The sequence below is a fragment of the Triplophysa rosa genome, linkage group LG13, assembly GCF_024868665.1.
Source record: "Triplophysa rosa linkage group LG13, Trosa_1v2, whole genome shotgun sequence".
Classification (NCBI taxonomy): domain Eukaryota; kingdom Metazoa; phylum Chordata; class Actinopteri; order Cypriniformes; family Nemacheilidae; genus Triplophysa; species Triplophysa rosa.
The window spans coordinates 12,037,601-12,055,623 of NC_079902.1; the positions used below are offsets into that span (position 1 = coordinate 12,037,601).

Consider the following 18,023-nt stretch of genomic DNA (forward strand, 5'->3'; position numbering starts at 1 on the left):
TTTCCAAGGACAAAAGTAAAATTTTGTGTTTAGTGGTCACTCACTGTACAAAACAGTTGACAGCAAAATGCCACGACCAATCTGAATCAAGTACAAACCGTGTAAAAATGACAATTACGCACTTTTACTCAACAAACAAATACGATAGACTGATCTAGCAGTTAGTCTGTCAACAGAACACACTCCTAATTCATAATATTTACAATTTTCAGCATGTACAAACATACTGTATTTCAACATATGCATATGCAAAAAAAAAGAGAGTCTTATCTATTTGTTGCTGAAGCTGAACAAAATGATTGGGACTGGTGTGCATTTGCTCAACCCACATACTGCATTGCCTGCATCACCATAGTAACCAAGACGAATGCCAGAGCGCCACCATTTCGTTTGGTACAGGAAGGCGGAAAGTCAGGGCCGTGAGGGGGTGAGAGGGGCAAAGGGCGGCCCAACCACAGCCTGTAAACAAACATCTCTGCACCATCCACCCCGTAATCATGCCACTTAATGAGCAGAGCTGTGCACAATCTAAACGATGAGGTTATGACAACATCTTGTTGTGAAGTTTGTCTGGAAATGCAATCACAGCTGTAACTTAACTCATTTTCTGACAGCACGCCATATGGAGAGAGGGTGTGCAAGTAACTCACAGAGGCATCATCCGCTGTTTATGTGGTTGAATCGCCGAAATGTCTGTGATATAGTGGGATGCTCTTGGGTTTGAGGCATCGTTTTCGAAGTAAGATGTTCAGATCATGAATGCACTGTGACCATTGAGGTTTTTGCATGCAGAGCATCTGATATCATGATTTGGCCGGTGTGTGTGCGTGCGTGTGTGCAGTCACATGTTGTGCTAGTGGTGTGCGTGTTAATTACTGCAGCTCAGGCGTTTGTCTAGACAAAAACGACATGGCTTGATTTCAAAACAGCTGAATAGATGAAACACACATACAGGAATGTCTTTCATAGTAAATTGCTGTTACTTACTGATGTATAAAGGTAGCCCTCGCTGTTCATGGCCAGATAAAGTTTGGTCTGAACCCCCTGGATGGCCACCACCCGCAGACCCACTGGGATGAGGTTGAACATGGCTGTGTGGAAAACAAAAGGAAAGTCAGTCACATTTCCAAAAATGTGTGATGAATGTCCAACCCTTTCGCACATAGAGGTCACTACAGAGACAGCAAGGTTATTTCAGCTTACTAAAAATAAAACTCTGAAAATGTTTCTGTTCATTGAAATCAAATCAAATATTGGCCTGAAATTATTGGAAAAACTTAAACTAAACAAAAAATTAAAAAGTTGCATCAGAAATAAACTGAAATAAGGCACGAAAATTATAATAATAAACAAAAATAATATATATATAAACCATATAAAGAAACATAAAAAAAATAAGTAATAAAATGACAAAAGCATAACACAAGTCCTAAAATGTAACTAAAATTAACATTGAAAACTAAAACTAAATAAAACTAAAAACACATAATAACTGTTATTCAACAGTTATTCAAAAAATCGTTTTTATGTGTATTTATGGTTTTGAGGGCATTTGCACATCAACACCACACATCGGCCACAAATAAAGTTCAAATGTTTTTCATGCCCTAAGAGCAATAAAAAAGACATAGGAAAAACGTACTTCAGGTTGTGATAATTGACTAAATGTAAATGTAAATAATTCATGCAAAGAAAGGGTTAACATGGCTCTGAGCTTGTGTCGAGTTCATTTGTAGTTTTCAGTTTGATGGAAACTATAATTGAGTGGGATGTGACTACTTTGGCAACGCTCATGACAATGAAAGCAGCTTGAAGGCCTGCTTATGTTTCTCACTCGTATCATCTTGCCAGAATCAGAAAATTACGGCTGAGCGGCATAACATGAGTCATTTCTGTACTGTATTTTCAGGGAAAACGAAATATTTAGTGAAAAATAATGTAGCTTTAATATAACAGAAATTGGATCGGATGACACATGTTGGGCTATTATATGATTGGGTGGCATTATTTGTCCTCACTCATGTGGCCTTGGTTACATCAGTGTAATCATTTCAAAAGTGGAGAAAATTACATTTGGAATAAAAGATGCAAACAATTTCTTTAGAATACCATACTGGTGAAATGTCCTCTCGAACTTTTTGACTTTGTTTCTTCATTGAAATTGTTTAATTCATCATCAACTCTGGCACAGACATATTTCCAAGTATATACTGTCCAGCAAATATTCAGGGCACATTAATCTTACATACTTGTATTCATGTGTATCTATATGGCGCAGGATTTCACCTCCCTTCAAATAGTGTTTAAACTCTGCCGCTGTTTCAGTACTGTCGCCTCTTTAACGTAGTTTCTCTTTCTTTCACACACAAATACACACACACTCTCTCTCTCTCTCTGTCTGTTTCACACTCTTTTCTCCATCTCTTTCACACGTTCTCTCTCTCTATTGAACAGAGTTAGTGAGTTGTGCAGGGCTCTGTCTGCTTGCTTCCACTGGCGGTGCCAACTCGCCTCACACCTTTGTCCCCCTGTCACCACGTAGCCTAAGCCATAAAGCTGACAATCTCTCTCATCCGCACAGCCTCTTTCTGCCAGTATGAGAGTGAAGCAGCCAGCCAACCAGCCCTGACTCGGAGAGTATCTGAGAAACATAAGCTTTGGAAAAAAAGCACAAGCTTCTTGATAGAAAAAAGCGTGAGCCATTTCTCTGGTTACGTAACTTTGCTTGATTATAAAAACAAGAACGAAACAAACTTTCTTCTAGGCTGTTAGGCTAGGTTTCTGTTTCTTCTTTTTAGAGTTTTTTGACACAGCCTTTACATAACATTATCATATGTGATTATCAAAGTACAAATGGGTCTCTCAGTTCACCCAAAAATGTACATTTTGTTTTTAATATTCACTCTAATCTCACACTTATGTTTTCATTGCACGAAGCACTAAATAAGCTATTTATCACAATGTTAATATTTTCTCACACAATAGAATTGACTGAGGACCCTGGACAGCTGTTAAAGTAACCTGTTTTATGCATTGCTCCACACAGAAGTCATGCGGGATTGGAATGACACTAGGGTAACCTGACCTATTTTCCACTTTTTCAGTTAACTATCCCTTTAACTCTTTGCTACCATGCTCTCCAGAGAGAACATAAACAGTAGCCCATTAATCATGATACAGTAGGTATACATTTCTTGTTCTATACACAGTCAGCGGCAGCATTACTATTTTACACTGAAGTCCAGAGTGTTTGTCTCGACCCTCTCTAATCTCACATCAAGGCACTTCCTCTTCTCTGAAACCATCGGACACCTGCCTGGTCCACCTGCAGAGATTCTCCTGCCCCCCTCCTGCTCTGTGCTTTACTGTCAATGAATAAGGAAAACGACTCAGAACTGATATTAAGGGTTTTTAGGCACAAAATGTAGGTAGTTTATATTAACGTTAGTAATACAACACTTTTTAATAGCTCTGTTTATGTGGCATACACACGCACGTGGCGGCACCACTGATCTAAATAAATGACTGGATCGCTCGTGACGTCATTACACTGAAGCTACCGCGCCGCCATGTTGGTATGCCCGAACAGTCTTTTAAATTAATAGGAAGTTATCACATATTTATGATAAAACAGTAACTTACAAGTCCCCGTTTTTATATTTAAAGTCTCACATTCTTACAACACATATGTCTTAAGCATGTAAATGGTTAAAGGGGTCATATGACACGGCTAAAACGAATATTATCGTTTGTTTTATATGTAATGCAATGTGTATACACGATTTAAGGTTCAAAAACGCTGTATTTTCCACATACCGTGCATGTTTGTATCTCCTCTTTGCCCCGCCTCTCTGAAACGCGCAGATTTTTAACAAAGCTCATCGCTCTGAAAAGCGAGGTGTGCTATGATTGGCCAGTTAACCAGTGCCTAGTGATTGGTCGAATACTGCAAGCGTGTGACGGAAATGTGACGCCTCTGTAACGCTTTTAGATAGAATGCATCTTTTGTTCCGACACTTACATTTTTGCAATTTGACGTGTCTAATACATGCATGGCCAACTTGTAACACACTAAAGACACAGAAAAACACGTATTCGCACCATATGACCCCTTTAGTTATTTAAAGTCGGGAATTTTCCCGTATTATTAGATATAGAGTGAGTTACATTCATTTTTTTCATTACAGTAGCGTACATATCAGATCAGCAGATTAACGAGACACCTCAACATATGACAAATGTGCTTATTCTGAATTCTAAATACAGATAAATACAGGCTGTATATGTTATTTAATTCATGAAGCTTTATTTCTAAACATTTACACATGTGCCATTACAACAGTGTGCAATACACGCTCACCTTCTATACATTGATTTCTATACGTCACCATTCTGCCCAATATAAACATAAACATTGGAAAAAACATCAGAAGTAACAATTAATTTAAACACACATGAACTAAAAACCTCCTGCCGTTGGTTTTGCGTTCTTGGCACAATCCAGTCATTTATATAGATCTGTGGGCGGCATGCATAAATAGACAGACAGACAGTTACGGTGGACCTTATTTCAGAGGGATTACCAGGGCTTGGCCGGCAGGGGTTGTGAGCAAACTCAATTACTCACACCTAAAAGAGCACCTGAGCACAGAATCAGAGAGATCTGCGAAGATCAAGAGGCCAAGATAATCACTGCTGCAAAGAGGACACTATAACACATCCATCCATCAAAGCAGAACCCAACTCAGAATTTACTCATCAAAATTAATCTGTCACATTTATGTATTTAGTGTTCCTGTTGCTTGACTGGTAGAGCATTGTGTTAGCAAGCACAAAGGGTTGTGGTTTTGAATTTAGCTGATCCAATGTACAGCTTGAATGCACTTGGATAAAAGCGTCTTCCAAAATGCATAAATGTAAATGTATGTATTTGACTTTTCTGTAAGTGCATTCAGGTCCACCCAAAAATGTAAATTCTGTCATCATTTACTCACCTTCAAATTGTTCCAAACCTGCATACATTTCTTTGCTCTGATGAACACAAAGAAAGATATTTGGAAGAATGTTAGCAACTGACATCATTGACTACCATAGTAGGATTTTTTTTTGTATTTTTGTTCTGTTGAACGCCAAATTAGATATTTGGAAGATTTCAGTTCTAGGGCACCTTTGACTACAAATTTTTTTCCTACTATGGTAGTCAATGATGTCCCAGAAATATCAGTTGCTAATATTTTTCCAAATATCTTCCTTTGTGTTCAACAGAACAACGAATTTTAAACAGGTTAGGAACAATTGGGGGGGAGGGGGTGTAATTCATCATAAAATTTTCATTTTTGGTGGGAGTATCCCTTTATTTATTTTTTATTTGTACTGTACATGAATTATCTTTGAATCAAACCCATGCATGTTACATATGCCATACTCTATCTGCCGAGCTGGACTAGGAAAGAAATCCATAAATACAAACCATTGTATTCAATAATGGCTAAATGTTCTCAAATGTTCTACTTCAGGCTGCATTTCTTTTTGATGGTAGACTTTTGGTTTAATGTATTTGGACATAAGATTTTAAGAAAAGACAAATATTGCGACTGAAAACACACCAGACCGCTTTATAGACAGAGGACGAGTTAGCAAAGATAAAACCTGATGTTGACGGAGAAAAGGCCTCCTGCCAAGCCACATTGATTAGGAATTAAATTAGGCTCTAAAACTCTGCGCAAAGAGACATAATCCAATAGAGCAGGCACACCTGACATTTACTGCCCAGAATGAGCTTTTGTTGGTTCCTGCAAGAGCTCATCGCAGTCGAACTTGAAAGATGAAAAGGCTGATTTTCAATAAGGTCTTTATCTTTAAATGTCATTCCATCTGCTAGAATAATACAATACAATAAAACAATCAATTATAGATTTTTGCATTGAAAGATTTGTCTGTTAAGTCTTCAGGCATTGACAGAGGGAATATAAATGAAATCAATACCTAAGTGATTCAAGTATCTGTATTGTATCACTTTATGTAAATAAACACTAGACTAAATATTAATATAAATCTATCAGTTAAAGGGGAACTCAGCCGAAAAACTTGAGGGTGAGTAATTCATAGCAGAATTTTCATTTTTCTGCGGAGTTCCCCTTTAACAAAAACTCAGTATGCATATGTTACAAGTTGTATTTTACATATATATAATAATCTGTATTTATCGGTATTTTTATATATATTTTAATTCTGTGTAGTGTTATTTGTATGCACCATGGGTCTGAGAGTAACGCAATTTCAATCCTCCATATGTATGTACTGTACATTGACAATACAGAATTGACAATAAAGCAGACTTTTACTTTTTAATTTACTTTACAAGGAGGATGTGCCTAACCCAGGCAAACAAAATTAGCAATTTGTTCTTTGTTATCAGCGCACTAAAAAACTGCACTAATAGCCTATCATCATTCAAGGGAAACAATGACTACGTTTACATGCGCATCAATAATGCGATTATTTCCAATAATCAGAGTAAGGACTTTATCGCAATAACATGTTTACGTGACATGATGACACCTCTTTGCTCCCGTTTACATGGAAGTTTTATTAGTCTGATTATTTGCTATAATACACAGCACAAACGATGATCTTAGATACAGTAGGTGTGTGTTACTGGCTATCGTTGTAATATATTCGCGTCGAATGTAAAACACCGTTATGTGGATGTATTTTATGGTTATTCGGCGCCATCATGAATATAGAAATATGATGGAAAATGTCTCCGCAACGGTGATGTATGTTGTCATTGCGTTCGCGCTGTTTCTGTATAAAGGTAAGGAGCAGAGACTGCTGACAGCAAGTTGTGTTGACGGTAAAACTTCAAACTGTCATGTTTACCATGAATTTGCGCTTAAGGTGCGTGACATATGCACATGCGCACCTTGATCAGAGCAGCATAAATACGATTAAGGTGTTTACATGCCTTCATATTGCGATTAAAACCATATACGTATGTTACTTCGATTATTATGAGCTTAATCACATTATTTAAATCAAATGATTGCGTTTACATGAGGTAAAGTGTAATTGCAGTATTACCAAAATCTTCTTATAATCGCATTATGAGAGTGCATGTAAACGTAGTCATTGATATAATGCAACATGCTGTAACAATGCACAGCACACAATCACAAGTGAAGTGAGCAGCATTTAATGTGCACTAACACTGATGAGATAAGCCACAAACATCTAGAGAGTAAAGAGTGCAGACCCTCATCCCTAACACACACACAAACCTAGAGCCAAGAGGACTGCACTGCCGTTGCTATGGAGACAAGGGCACCACGCTCCTAACAATTCTATTTTTGCAGTGTGAGAGATAGAAGCTCCCTGTTTTCCCACTTCTCCTCTCCAGCAACAGCTTCTCATTCTCTCAACAAAATAAGGGAGTGAGGTGGGAAAAGCAGGTCAGCTATTATGTAACCTCACTCCTATATAACCAATTCAGCCTTGCAGTCAATCACACAGGGAAGCTATACGGCAATGTAACAAAATAGGACAATAAACAAGGCAACAATAAGAGAGGTAATGGCGAACTATCACAAATATACAAATATATATACAGATTTAGTTATTAAGTTATACATTGTCTACAGTACATAGTTACAAAAATATGATTATCTTAATGAGCTTGTCTGATGTCCCTATCCTGGATTTAGAGACTTGAGTGATACAAATTCCAAATGACTTGGATCCCAACATGTTCAGCTCACAGATCGTGTTCATTTCTTTGATATAAGCATCATCTTCACCCAATGACTAATTGAATAGATTCAAGCTCATTTACAGGCCTCAGAATGCCACAGGCACTTAGCATCAGTGAGATATAGCACATATTAAATTAGAGCCCTGCCAACCAGCCAGCCGGCTCCATCACCACTCATAGGCACAGTATAGCTCAGACACTGACTGGGTGACACCACACTTGCCTACAGACTAAATAATTCATAGCAAGATGACTTCAAAAGCTAATGACACGAAATAGTTTTCGGTCAAGTTTTGCCTAAAAGATTTCTCTTGTACTTTGTGTGCCGCTTGACATTTCTGAAGTAATATGACAAAAGGTATTAAAATATGAAAACTAAAGTCAAGTTATCTAGAATTATACGGTAGCATTTTTGTTTATTAATTTAGCAGACACTTTTATCCAAAGACGAGAGACTTTGTGTCTAAGGTATGTTTACAAGCAGAAATAGAGTTAGTAGCTGCGGAAAAAGTGTAGACATACTGTACAGTATGAGCAACATAGAAGATTTACATCTATTCCTTGAATTTTACATATAAATTAGGAATAAACTAGGAAAGGCTGTGTAACGTTGCAAATATACTGTAGTTGCTACTGAAGGCAAATTTTAGACATGATGGGAAATTTGAAACAGCCTCAAGTCCCTTTTTGCATTTTTTAAAGTAACAGCGATAGTTTACCCAAAATGAAAGGTATTTTATTGTTTACTCACAATCATGACATTTCAAACCTGTATGACTTTCTTCTGCAAAACACAAAAAAGATATTTTGAAAAACGTTTGTAACCAAACAACACCGGCCCCATCTACTTCCATTGTTTGGACACAAAATCAGTGAGACATTTCTCAAAATATCTTCTTTTGTGTTCCACAGAAGAAAGCGTCATATACAGGATTTGAATGACAAGAGGGTGAGTACATGATAACAGATTTTTTATTTTCGGGTAAACTATATACAGGTATATATTTTAAGAAGACAAAAATGTATCTTCTAATGGAAGCCTAGACTTTACTTTTATTTTGTTAATAAAGTAAAGGCTAAGATACAATCACTGACATGTAAACAGCATCAGAATGGTGCTACTGTGTGCATCACAAATAATGATCAGATATTGAAACTGTTAAGTTCTGGGGTTTTTTACTGTTTCTTCCCCTTTTTTTAATTTTGAGAAATGTGGAGCAAGACTCCAGTATACTTACCGAAACCACTGTCCTCCTCTTTGGTGCCATCAATGGTACCATCTGCTTGGAGCTGCAAATGAAAGCCCTGTCGACTGTACAGCTTCGTCACAATCCCCTTCAGCTGTGGCTCTGCAGAGGGCGAGACAGAAGGTGAAGAGAGAGACAGGTTAAAAAGGCATTGCCACAGTGACAGTGTTAGAGGCTTTAAAGCTTCTGGCTTAGCAGAGCTCTCCACGGTCTACAGATTTGAGTCTCCATTACAAAACAAGAGATCAGACTACAATGGCAGAAACTGGAAAAAACATGTGAGAACGGAAAAAAATATGTGACAGCTGCAATTGGCAGTCTGCTGCCTATATAAGTTCACACAAAATATGTGCACAGAGCTACATTTTGGGTTTGGGTTGCATTACTGTAACTAAAACGTGCATCTACGGAATAGAACACAGCATCAAAAACAAAATACGAGATTTCATCAGCAGATCTGTGGTTAATAAGGCTTAGTGAGTTGGTGAATCGTATTATTAGCACTGATTAACTTTCATTTATCATAGGATATTAAATAATGTGTGGTTATTAGGTTACATCTAATTTAAATTACAGTCATAAGAACACAAAATGCTAGTATTTTACTAGTAAATCAATTTGAACAATTCAGCTGGCATGGATCGGCACGGAGTGGAACGACTAAGCAACGAGAACGATTCGGCTCGATTGTGGAAAAGCGTTCTTTGTCTGGCTGCATAAGGTTATAAATGTGCAGATAATTTAATTTAAAGAAACAAGCAGCATACAACATGCCAAATGGAAATGTGCATATTTCTGCCACACAAATCATGTGCTTCTCCATGTATTACTGTGTGCATGTACTGACATGAGAATGTAATGAAGTTAGAATCCACAGCAACTCAAACTTCCACACTTTAATTTAGGTGTCATGTAAGGGTTGTGTAAGATGCTCTAGGGAGGGAGGCAGGGTGATCGTTGTACTGAACAAAGTTGATGTATGCTGTATGCTGATGCATGTGTGTGTGGGAAGGGTAAACCCTACGGTATGGGGACAAAATGTCCCCACAAAGATGGCAATATACAAAATCCTTGCCCTTGTGGGGACATTTTTTGGTCCCCATGAGGAAACGAGCTTATAAATCATATATAATTCACTTTTGTGAAAATCTAAAAGAGCAGAAAATTGTGTGTGATCTTTAGGGTTAGGTGGTGGGTTAGGGAATATGATATACAGTTTGTACCGTATAAAAACCATTGTGTCTATGGAATGTCCCCATAAAACATGGAAACCCAACGTGTGTGTGTGTGTGTTCATGTTTGTATATCCGGTGGAGACCTAAACCTGAATGCACACCAACTCATGGGGACTCGTGCCAAAAAAACTTGTAAATTGTACAGAACAATATTTTTTTTAAATCTAAAAATGCAAAATGTTTTCTATGATCTTTAGGTTTAGGGGTTGGGTTAGGGATAGGGGATAGAATATACAGTTTGTACAGTATAAAAAACATTACGCCTATGGACTGTCCCCACGGAGATAGTAAACCAGACATGTGTGTGTGTGTGTGTGTGTGTGCGCGCGCGTTCATGTTTGTATATCCCAGTGGGGACCTAAACCTGAATACACACCAACACATGGGGACTCGTGTCACCGTGGGGACCAAAATTGAGGTCCCCAGGGGCAAAAAAGCTAATAAATTGTACAGAACAATATTTTTTACAAATCTAAAAATGCAAAAAGTGTTCTATGATCTTTAGGTTTAGGGATAGGGTTAGGGATAGGGGATAGAATATACAGTTTGTACAGTATAAAAACATTACGCCTATGGACTGTCCCCACGGGGATAGTCAACCAAAGCCTGGTTGCGTGGTGTGTGTGTGTGTGTGTGTGTGTGTGTGTGTGTGTGTGTGTGTGTGTGTGTGTGTGTGTGTGTGTGTGTGTGTGTGTGTGTGTGTGTGTGTGAAACACAATCATTCAGAAGACCGCAAAATGCATTCCGTACATTTTGCTGCAGAATGTTCCTATACTCTATATGACCCCAAACTGTGTGACTAAATCACAAAGGACACTTCCAGCTTGTGGGTTATCTGCAGTCTAAGAACCTGAGCAATCAAGCAATAACCTGCTTAGTTTGCTTTCTATTGTCTCTCCATCTCTGCAGGGATTCAACACACTAAAAAAACATGGTGCTGTATAGCACTAAAAGTGGTTATTTGCTCGTAATCATAGGGGAACCGCTTTAAGTGCTATATAGCACTATATCTTTGTGCTTCAGTGGTTCTTTAGAGGTTCTTTGGGGAGACCGAGGTGCTATTTAGCATCGTTTCCTTATAAAGAACCTGTTAAACCCCTGTATGGCTGAAGAACCACTGAAGCACCAAAATATGGTTCTATAGCACTAAAAGTGGTTCCGCTGTGATTACGAGCCAAGAACCACTTTTAGTGCTATAGCACAATTTCTTTAGAGTGTAAATGTCACAGTATCATCTCTACTGGAAACTGAAAATGTTACATTAAAAAAGTTATATAGTTGTACAGTAAAATATCTGAAGTTGTTCTGTTTAACATGTTATTTTGTCAAGCTGAAAAGTGCTGTAAAGTTGCTGAATAACTCTGGCTAAATAGGATCGCACAATGTAATGAGAGAGCTGGATGATTTTCAAAGCCATTCAAAATATACCAGCCTGCTACCGTCTGACAAGGTAGGTGTTGTTAACTACAGCAAAAATAATGAATGTTATATAATAAGAAAGTAGAGACTATGAACGTGCTGGTTGCAATAATGATGATGAAGATCATGGAGTTATAATGGCCATATAGTCTAAAGACAAGATAATAAAAACAGGTAACGTCAGACCTGGACGTCTTCTCCTTCGTTTCTTGGAGCCGAAAAGCTTGACTCTGGAGAAAACACTGAGACGACTGGGTTTCTCGCATGGTCCTTTGGTTTTATTTGGACTGCTCACGCAGCGGCAGACGTTGGATTTCTCACGCTCCCTCGCCTGTCTCTTCTGCCGAATAAGGGAGCTGGCGATCGCCGCAGCCATTGCCAGTTTGACGGTGCGACACAGAAAACTTTCAACGGACACAATTCGTTTGCTCACCTCCTCCACAACAGATTTCTTTATGGAAATCTTTGACTTAAGCTCACATCCGAGTCCTCATACACAATTCACTACCATTGTTCATCAGTTAGAATGATAGATACCCACACAGAGTAGTAAAGCAATATAGTTTGAAGAGTCCAAGCACAATTAGGTAGGTAATAGTTCGCGCATCTCTTGAACGTTGCGGTTCTTCTTCGGAAAAGAAAGTCCTTAAAGGGGTCTACGTTCAGATTAAACGCGCCTATCCCTCGATAATGTCACTATCTGCCCATTTCGACGAATAACGTAGAAAATGCTCCTCCGTACAGCGAACAAGCGTTTTTCATCATCCCACGAAGCAGCCGGTCACAGCACACAGGACAGAGCCATGTAAGTCAAACACCTGTTAGCGAGCGCAAGAGAGAGTTCCAGCGTGTGCGCGCTTTATGTGTGGGGGTGTGCGTCAGGGAGTTACGGTTTCTAACTAATCTTCTTAATCCGTTTGTAATGAAGGTGCCGTCAACTACATCGAGAATTACTCCCATTTCTTAATATGATGGTATGATAATAGTCAATTTCGGAAAACTACACATAGAAGAATAAAAACACGCCTTTCAGTTTATTCGAGGTATCCAACTCACGTTGAACGCTTTCTGTCAGTCAGATGGGGGCGGTGGGCGACGGATGATGGGGAACAAAAACCGATTACACCTGTGCAATGTGCATGAACTGTCCAGTAGAACTCGATTCTTTACTAATTTCATAACGCGTGAACGTGAATCGGTTAGCAGCGCGGGCAAATCAATATTTTACTGGGAGACGAATCAATTGCGCTGCACCTCCTTGCTAGAGAGTATCCGATACGCCTACACGCTCATACCTGACAGTGTTATGATCAAGATCTAAAATGCTGAACAGGCGTATGCATTTTTCAGACTTTTGTTAGACTTGTCTGAGTAAAATTAGAGCTGTTTTTTGCCCACAACGTAAAGGCTCGCGTGGAAACAACGCGGTTGCGATGTCCCGATAGGACGGATGTGGGTTGCCATGGTAGTGGTTTTCCTGCATGTGGCAAAAACACAACTCTTCTGAATCACTCAAAACAACACGCATTAATATTCATTGCGTGCACTACGTGCAAACATAATTTTGTACAGCTAATAACTTTAACAATATATTGGCAATATGGCTAGTCTGAAGTGAAGTTAAGTAAACGGCACTTTGATTGCATTACTTTTCATTTGATTATAATTGTATTACTCTTGTACTTGTACAAAATGTGGTGCAGTTGCAATAAATTGCGAGTTTGATGCTGTCTATGAACGACAACCACTGTTAACTGATTGACTATAGTATGTCCTCAACATCACAGCCCCAATGTTTCGCTCGACCTGATTTTGCCAAGTGGTTGATGTCCTCAGGGCAACATATTTTGTTGACGTAAGGACAACATTTTTATAAATAAAACCTAAACCCACACCAAACCCCAACCCTAACCATAACTTACCCCTAGAATCAGAGGGAAATGATATGTGAAAAACAATGGTCTAGAAGCACCAAATCCTGGTTGGAAGATTAAATTTAAAATAAACTTTAAACTTATTTCTGAAATCTGATTGGTTGATTTAAATGTTGTCCCAGGGTCAACATGATGTTGCCCTTAGGACATCAACCACTTGGCAAAAACAGGAGAGCAATGTTTCGCAGCGTCTCGTGTTGTATCTTGCTCTTCAATAGCGCCATCTACCGAACAATCAATACTTTTCAAAACGAAATAACAAATCCACTCGACAATTTAGACAAGCATCAGGCCTGATTACAAATGACATGATAAAACACAGATGTCACGTAACTGAAGAAAAATAAGGCATATAATGTTAATTCAGAAATGAAATATGAAAAGTACTAGAAATCCAGCAACAAACTCGAGTCCTTGTTGATTTATCTAAATAAGAAAATTTGATTTATTACACATTACAAAATCCATTTTGGTGATTTGAGTAATACATCACATTTCACTTAATGAGAGTTTCATGTTATTTTAAATTATTTTTTAAGTTTCAAATAACTTATTTAAATTCCATAAAACGAAATAATTACTAACGAGGCCACGAAATGCAAAGAGAATCGAAAGAACGAAGAGTTGATTAGAAAACTATACAATAAAGAAAACGGACGGCAATAAGACGCAATGGAGAACTATGCGCAGCTTTGAAACGAGCCATGAGTGGTTCAGCACCTCGGACAGCACCAGCAGTCGGGACCGCCGCCCGCCCAAAACAATGCGCTCCGAGAAAAGTTTACACAAAAACAAATGAACGAGCTATGCATATAATACATTTCAAGAAAGCGAAAGGATCTAAACTTTGTCTCGATGCTAACGATTTTAAATATTTCTTAAAACATGCCTAAAAAGCCATGCCTTACCTGACGTTGATTTTCTAAGAGGAAAAGTCATGATTAGCCTTTAAAACGTTAAAACGCTGAACGTGAGTGATGATTCAGTGCGAGCAGGAGGATGTTTTCAAAGTTTCAGCAAAGAAATCCTAATGGAACTGACGAGAGGTCATCAAGGCGGGTCCGGCTGCATTCAGAAATCATTAATGGACATTAGTGACTAGCCATTACGACTTCTAAAGCGGTCATTAAAGATTCATTGGGAAGCTAGCGCTGTTGATCCGGCAAACACTGGGCGTGTGTTCACTAAACTGCAGCGCTCTGGGTCAAAATTGCAGGGAGCAAATCGAACACTACTTCCTACTAGAGCAGAGCTTTCGTTCCTCTCACGTTACAAAGAAACGGCTGTAAAGTGATCCTTTAATGGGTCGTGTAAACCAGTTATACCAGACCTTCCATTCTCCACTCAGAGACATCATAGCATCCGCACATATTACAGCAAACAGCAGCAGTGCATTTCACTTCTGTTGTTTTAAATGAGCCTTATGGTTTCAACGATGTCACAGGCATTGAAATAACAGATTCAACAGCCAAAGAACTACTTATAGTCCAAAAAGTTGAATGTTTTGACAAAAACAATGTGAAACATTAGCCAGTTTAAAACCAACCAAAGTTCTGCCTAGTAACAAGTGTGGGTAAATTAAAATTAAACCAAGGGTTAGATGGACTAATTTAATTAATAAAACTTGGCCTTGAATGTCAAGTCAAACGGTGCCCAGAATACATGTAACAATCAATATGTTCATGGCTGCAGTGAAGAATGTTAAATGAGGCAAATCCTTGGAAGTCAGAACCGTGTCTGTGACCTTCCCCCACCTTTACACAGACTATATATATCAAAGGACGCATCAAAATATGGTTATATAATAAAAATAGGGCTATATTGTAAACATTACAAGAGGTTTACTCAGGATGCTTTGCCACAGATTTGAGATTAAACAGGTAACAAACTCAACAAAACCAATTTTTACTGACACATTATGGTCAGTTATGGAATGATCCATAACTGAATGATCCAACTTTCTTAATATTTTAATATTTAAGATGCTCTGCATGAAAATATGCATCCATTATAAGTGGTAAATACAGAAGGAAAGATTCACAAATGTAAAAGTTTTTACGTTTTCTAGTTTGACCACCAGATGGAGCCATAGAACTATAATAAACCTCTGCATTCTGTCTTTAGGATCAGGAAAGAATCATCACTTCCATACACCTTACATTTTCAAGCTACAATAACCCTATATTTTCTGTAACTATCCATTGTAAAACTAACAAACAAACGAAAACTATCCTTTATGAACAACAAATGTAGGCTATATGACAAACTGAGAATATCAACAGTTTTTCCAAATTGTTCACATCAAGACCTTCTAAGAACATAATGACGTTTTGTCATTTTACCTCACTTAACAAAATACACATCATTTGTCACACAGGGTAATAAGTTTGAGGTTAGGAATATAGACAGAAAAGACTGCTGATCTAACATCAACCATAAAGTACAGACAAAAGGCATCATGAAAATGATGTCTGATCAGACTGACTAACCAGATTATCTATGGCAGCCAGGAAATGATGGCTAAATGCAATCATGAAACTGCAAGACACCGATTCACAGGAATAATACATAACAGTTTAATAAACTGCTGATTTTACCAGATCTTTGCCACTGTCTTCATCCTCAGGTGATACAAAATGCGCTAATGGTGTGGACCAGCTGTATTTGGTGTTTGTTCTGGATGTCTGAACTGCAGAAACACCCCATACAAAGCAACATCAGAGACACGAGTTCAATTGCTGTGGAGATGAGCATCTCAACAGGATACAGCTATAACAAAGCATAGGCAATATTACATTCGCAAACATTGTGTAGTTATGACGAGGTTTGACACAAACACAAAAACACACTCTTTTAAAAGTGATAATGGTGCCAGATTTCTGGTGAGCTTTCACCAGACGGCCATACCAATCCTCTCTCTTTGCCTGAAAACATTCAGATATCAGCATCACACAGCCTTCTCTTCAAGCAGCGCCACAAACAATGACATCATCCCTCTGAGCTGCGCAGAAAAGATGAGTGTGAGGTCTATGGCCACTAGATGGTGCTGTTGTTTATGGACTTGAGATGCATAGAGATTGGCCTTTTGACCTCTGCTTTAAAGACACTCTTTATGTTTAAGACACAACCTCACTAAAGGCCAGTAAAGTAGAGGTAATATTTAAAAACAAATTTCAATTTTTAGGATCATGCATTATAATGTTTGTGTTTAAAATAGGATCACTGCAGATCCATGTGATATAAACTCTCATCCCTAAACTTCAAAGACTCAAATCAGCAGGGATTAAGATCAAAACTCAAAGAAAAAAAAAGTTTCGTAGAGTGAATATGAAATATGTATTCATATGGCTCACATGAGCTCACAGCATCGTGTTGATGCTAAAATCAGGAGGACCTTCTGTTGAGCGTTGGCCACTAGCAGTGGCAGGTGTTGTCATGGCGACAGTGTCTATGTGACTGAACGTGTGTGAAGTGGGGGAGGGGGAGTGCCATCCTCAAACCTCTTCAACCCTCCATTCCCCCATATTTCTCCCTCCTTCACGCTCCCTCTCGTTCGCTCACCTCCTTAACAACAAAATGGGATTTTAAAATCATGTCCACATTCAGGTTACCTGTCAGATTCAGTCTAGTGTGAGCCACCGGTGTAATAAGTGTTACACTGTGAGAAATAAAATAAAGTGTAATTGGAAGAAATGAAAGGGAGAGATTGTAAAAATAAGATAATGGGGTGAATGCACCAGAATGAGAGAGACAGGACATATTTGTGATCATTGAAAGATTATGAGGAAGAGATCAATGCAAAGTCAGTGAGTGAAAGACAAAGAGGAAATGAGAACCAATGATTAAGATTTGGAAGTAATAAAAAGTGCAATCTTTTCCACCATGTCTTTATGAATTAATCTTAATTTGATCATTTTTGCAAGTCGCACATATTAAGCATTAATAGTTTGCAGCACTGTGACAAGGAGAGGAACATCACAAAAGGAAAGATAACAAGGTTGAGCCAGATTTGTACATCATAAAGTCAACACTGCCCCAATTATCAGCCAGTTGTGTCCTCATTAAAACAGCAGACGCATTTTGTCATCAGTAGGGGTGAGAAAGAGTCCAACACTAACCAGACGACAATTTTTTTTCGCACACAATGTCAGTTTTCCATTTACCCTATTTACCCTAAAGTAAAACTTAATTTACAGTCTCATCTCATTTTAAACAAAAGTGAAGGCCAAATGCGTAAAACAGTTATCTAACAAGCTGTCATATATATATATAATCACAATATCTACAGGATCTACATAAGGTAACGTGTTCAAAGTGACAAAACAGCCCCAGATCTGCCATTTCCTGCGTAAATCACTGATAAAGTCATTGGCCCAGCCTGAGAGCTCGCGCTCTTTTGACAAGTGGGAGAAGTTTCAATCTGCAGGACCAAATGAGC

At 38.4% G+C, this 18,023-nt stretch overlaps 1 protein-coding gene across 4 annotated transcripts in view; it reads right to left on the reverse strand.

Moving 5' to 3' along the window:
- The window catches only part of fgf13a (fibroblast growth factor 13a), a 190,636-nt gene that overhangs the window by 15,823 nt on the left and 156,790 nt on the right, over positions 1-18,023 (reverse strand). For 3 of the 4 annotated variants that reach the window (XM_057348894.1, XM_057348897.1, XM_057348895.1), the window contains 2 exons: positions 8,989-9,099; positions 988-1,091 (listed from right to left, as the gene is read on the reverse strand). In XM_057348894.1, coding sequence (XP_057204877.1) covers positions 988-1,091; positions 8,989-9,099 — 215 coding nt within the window. Of the gene's footprint in view, positions 1-987; positions 1,092-8,988; positions 9,100-11,837; positions 12,861-18,023 lie in introns of those variants that run through there. The other variant, XM_057348896.1, reaches the window with a different exon arrangement.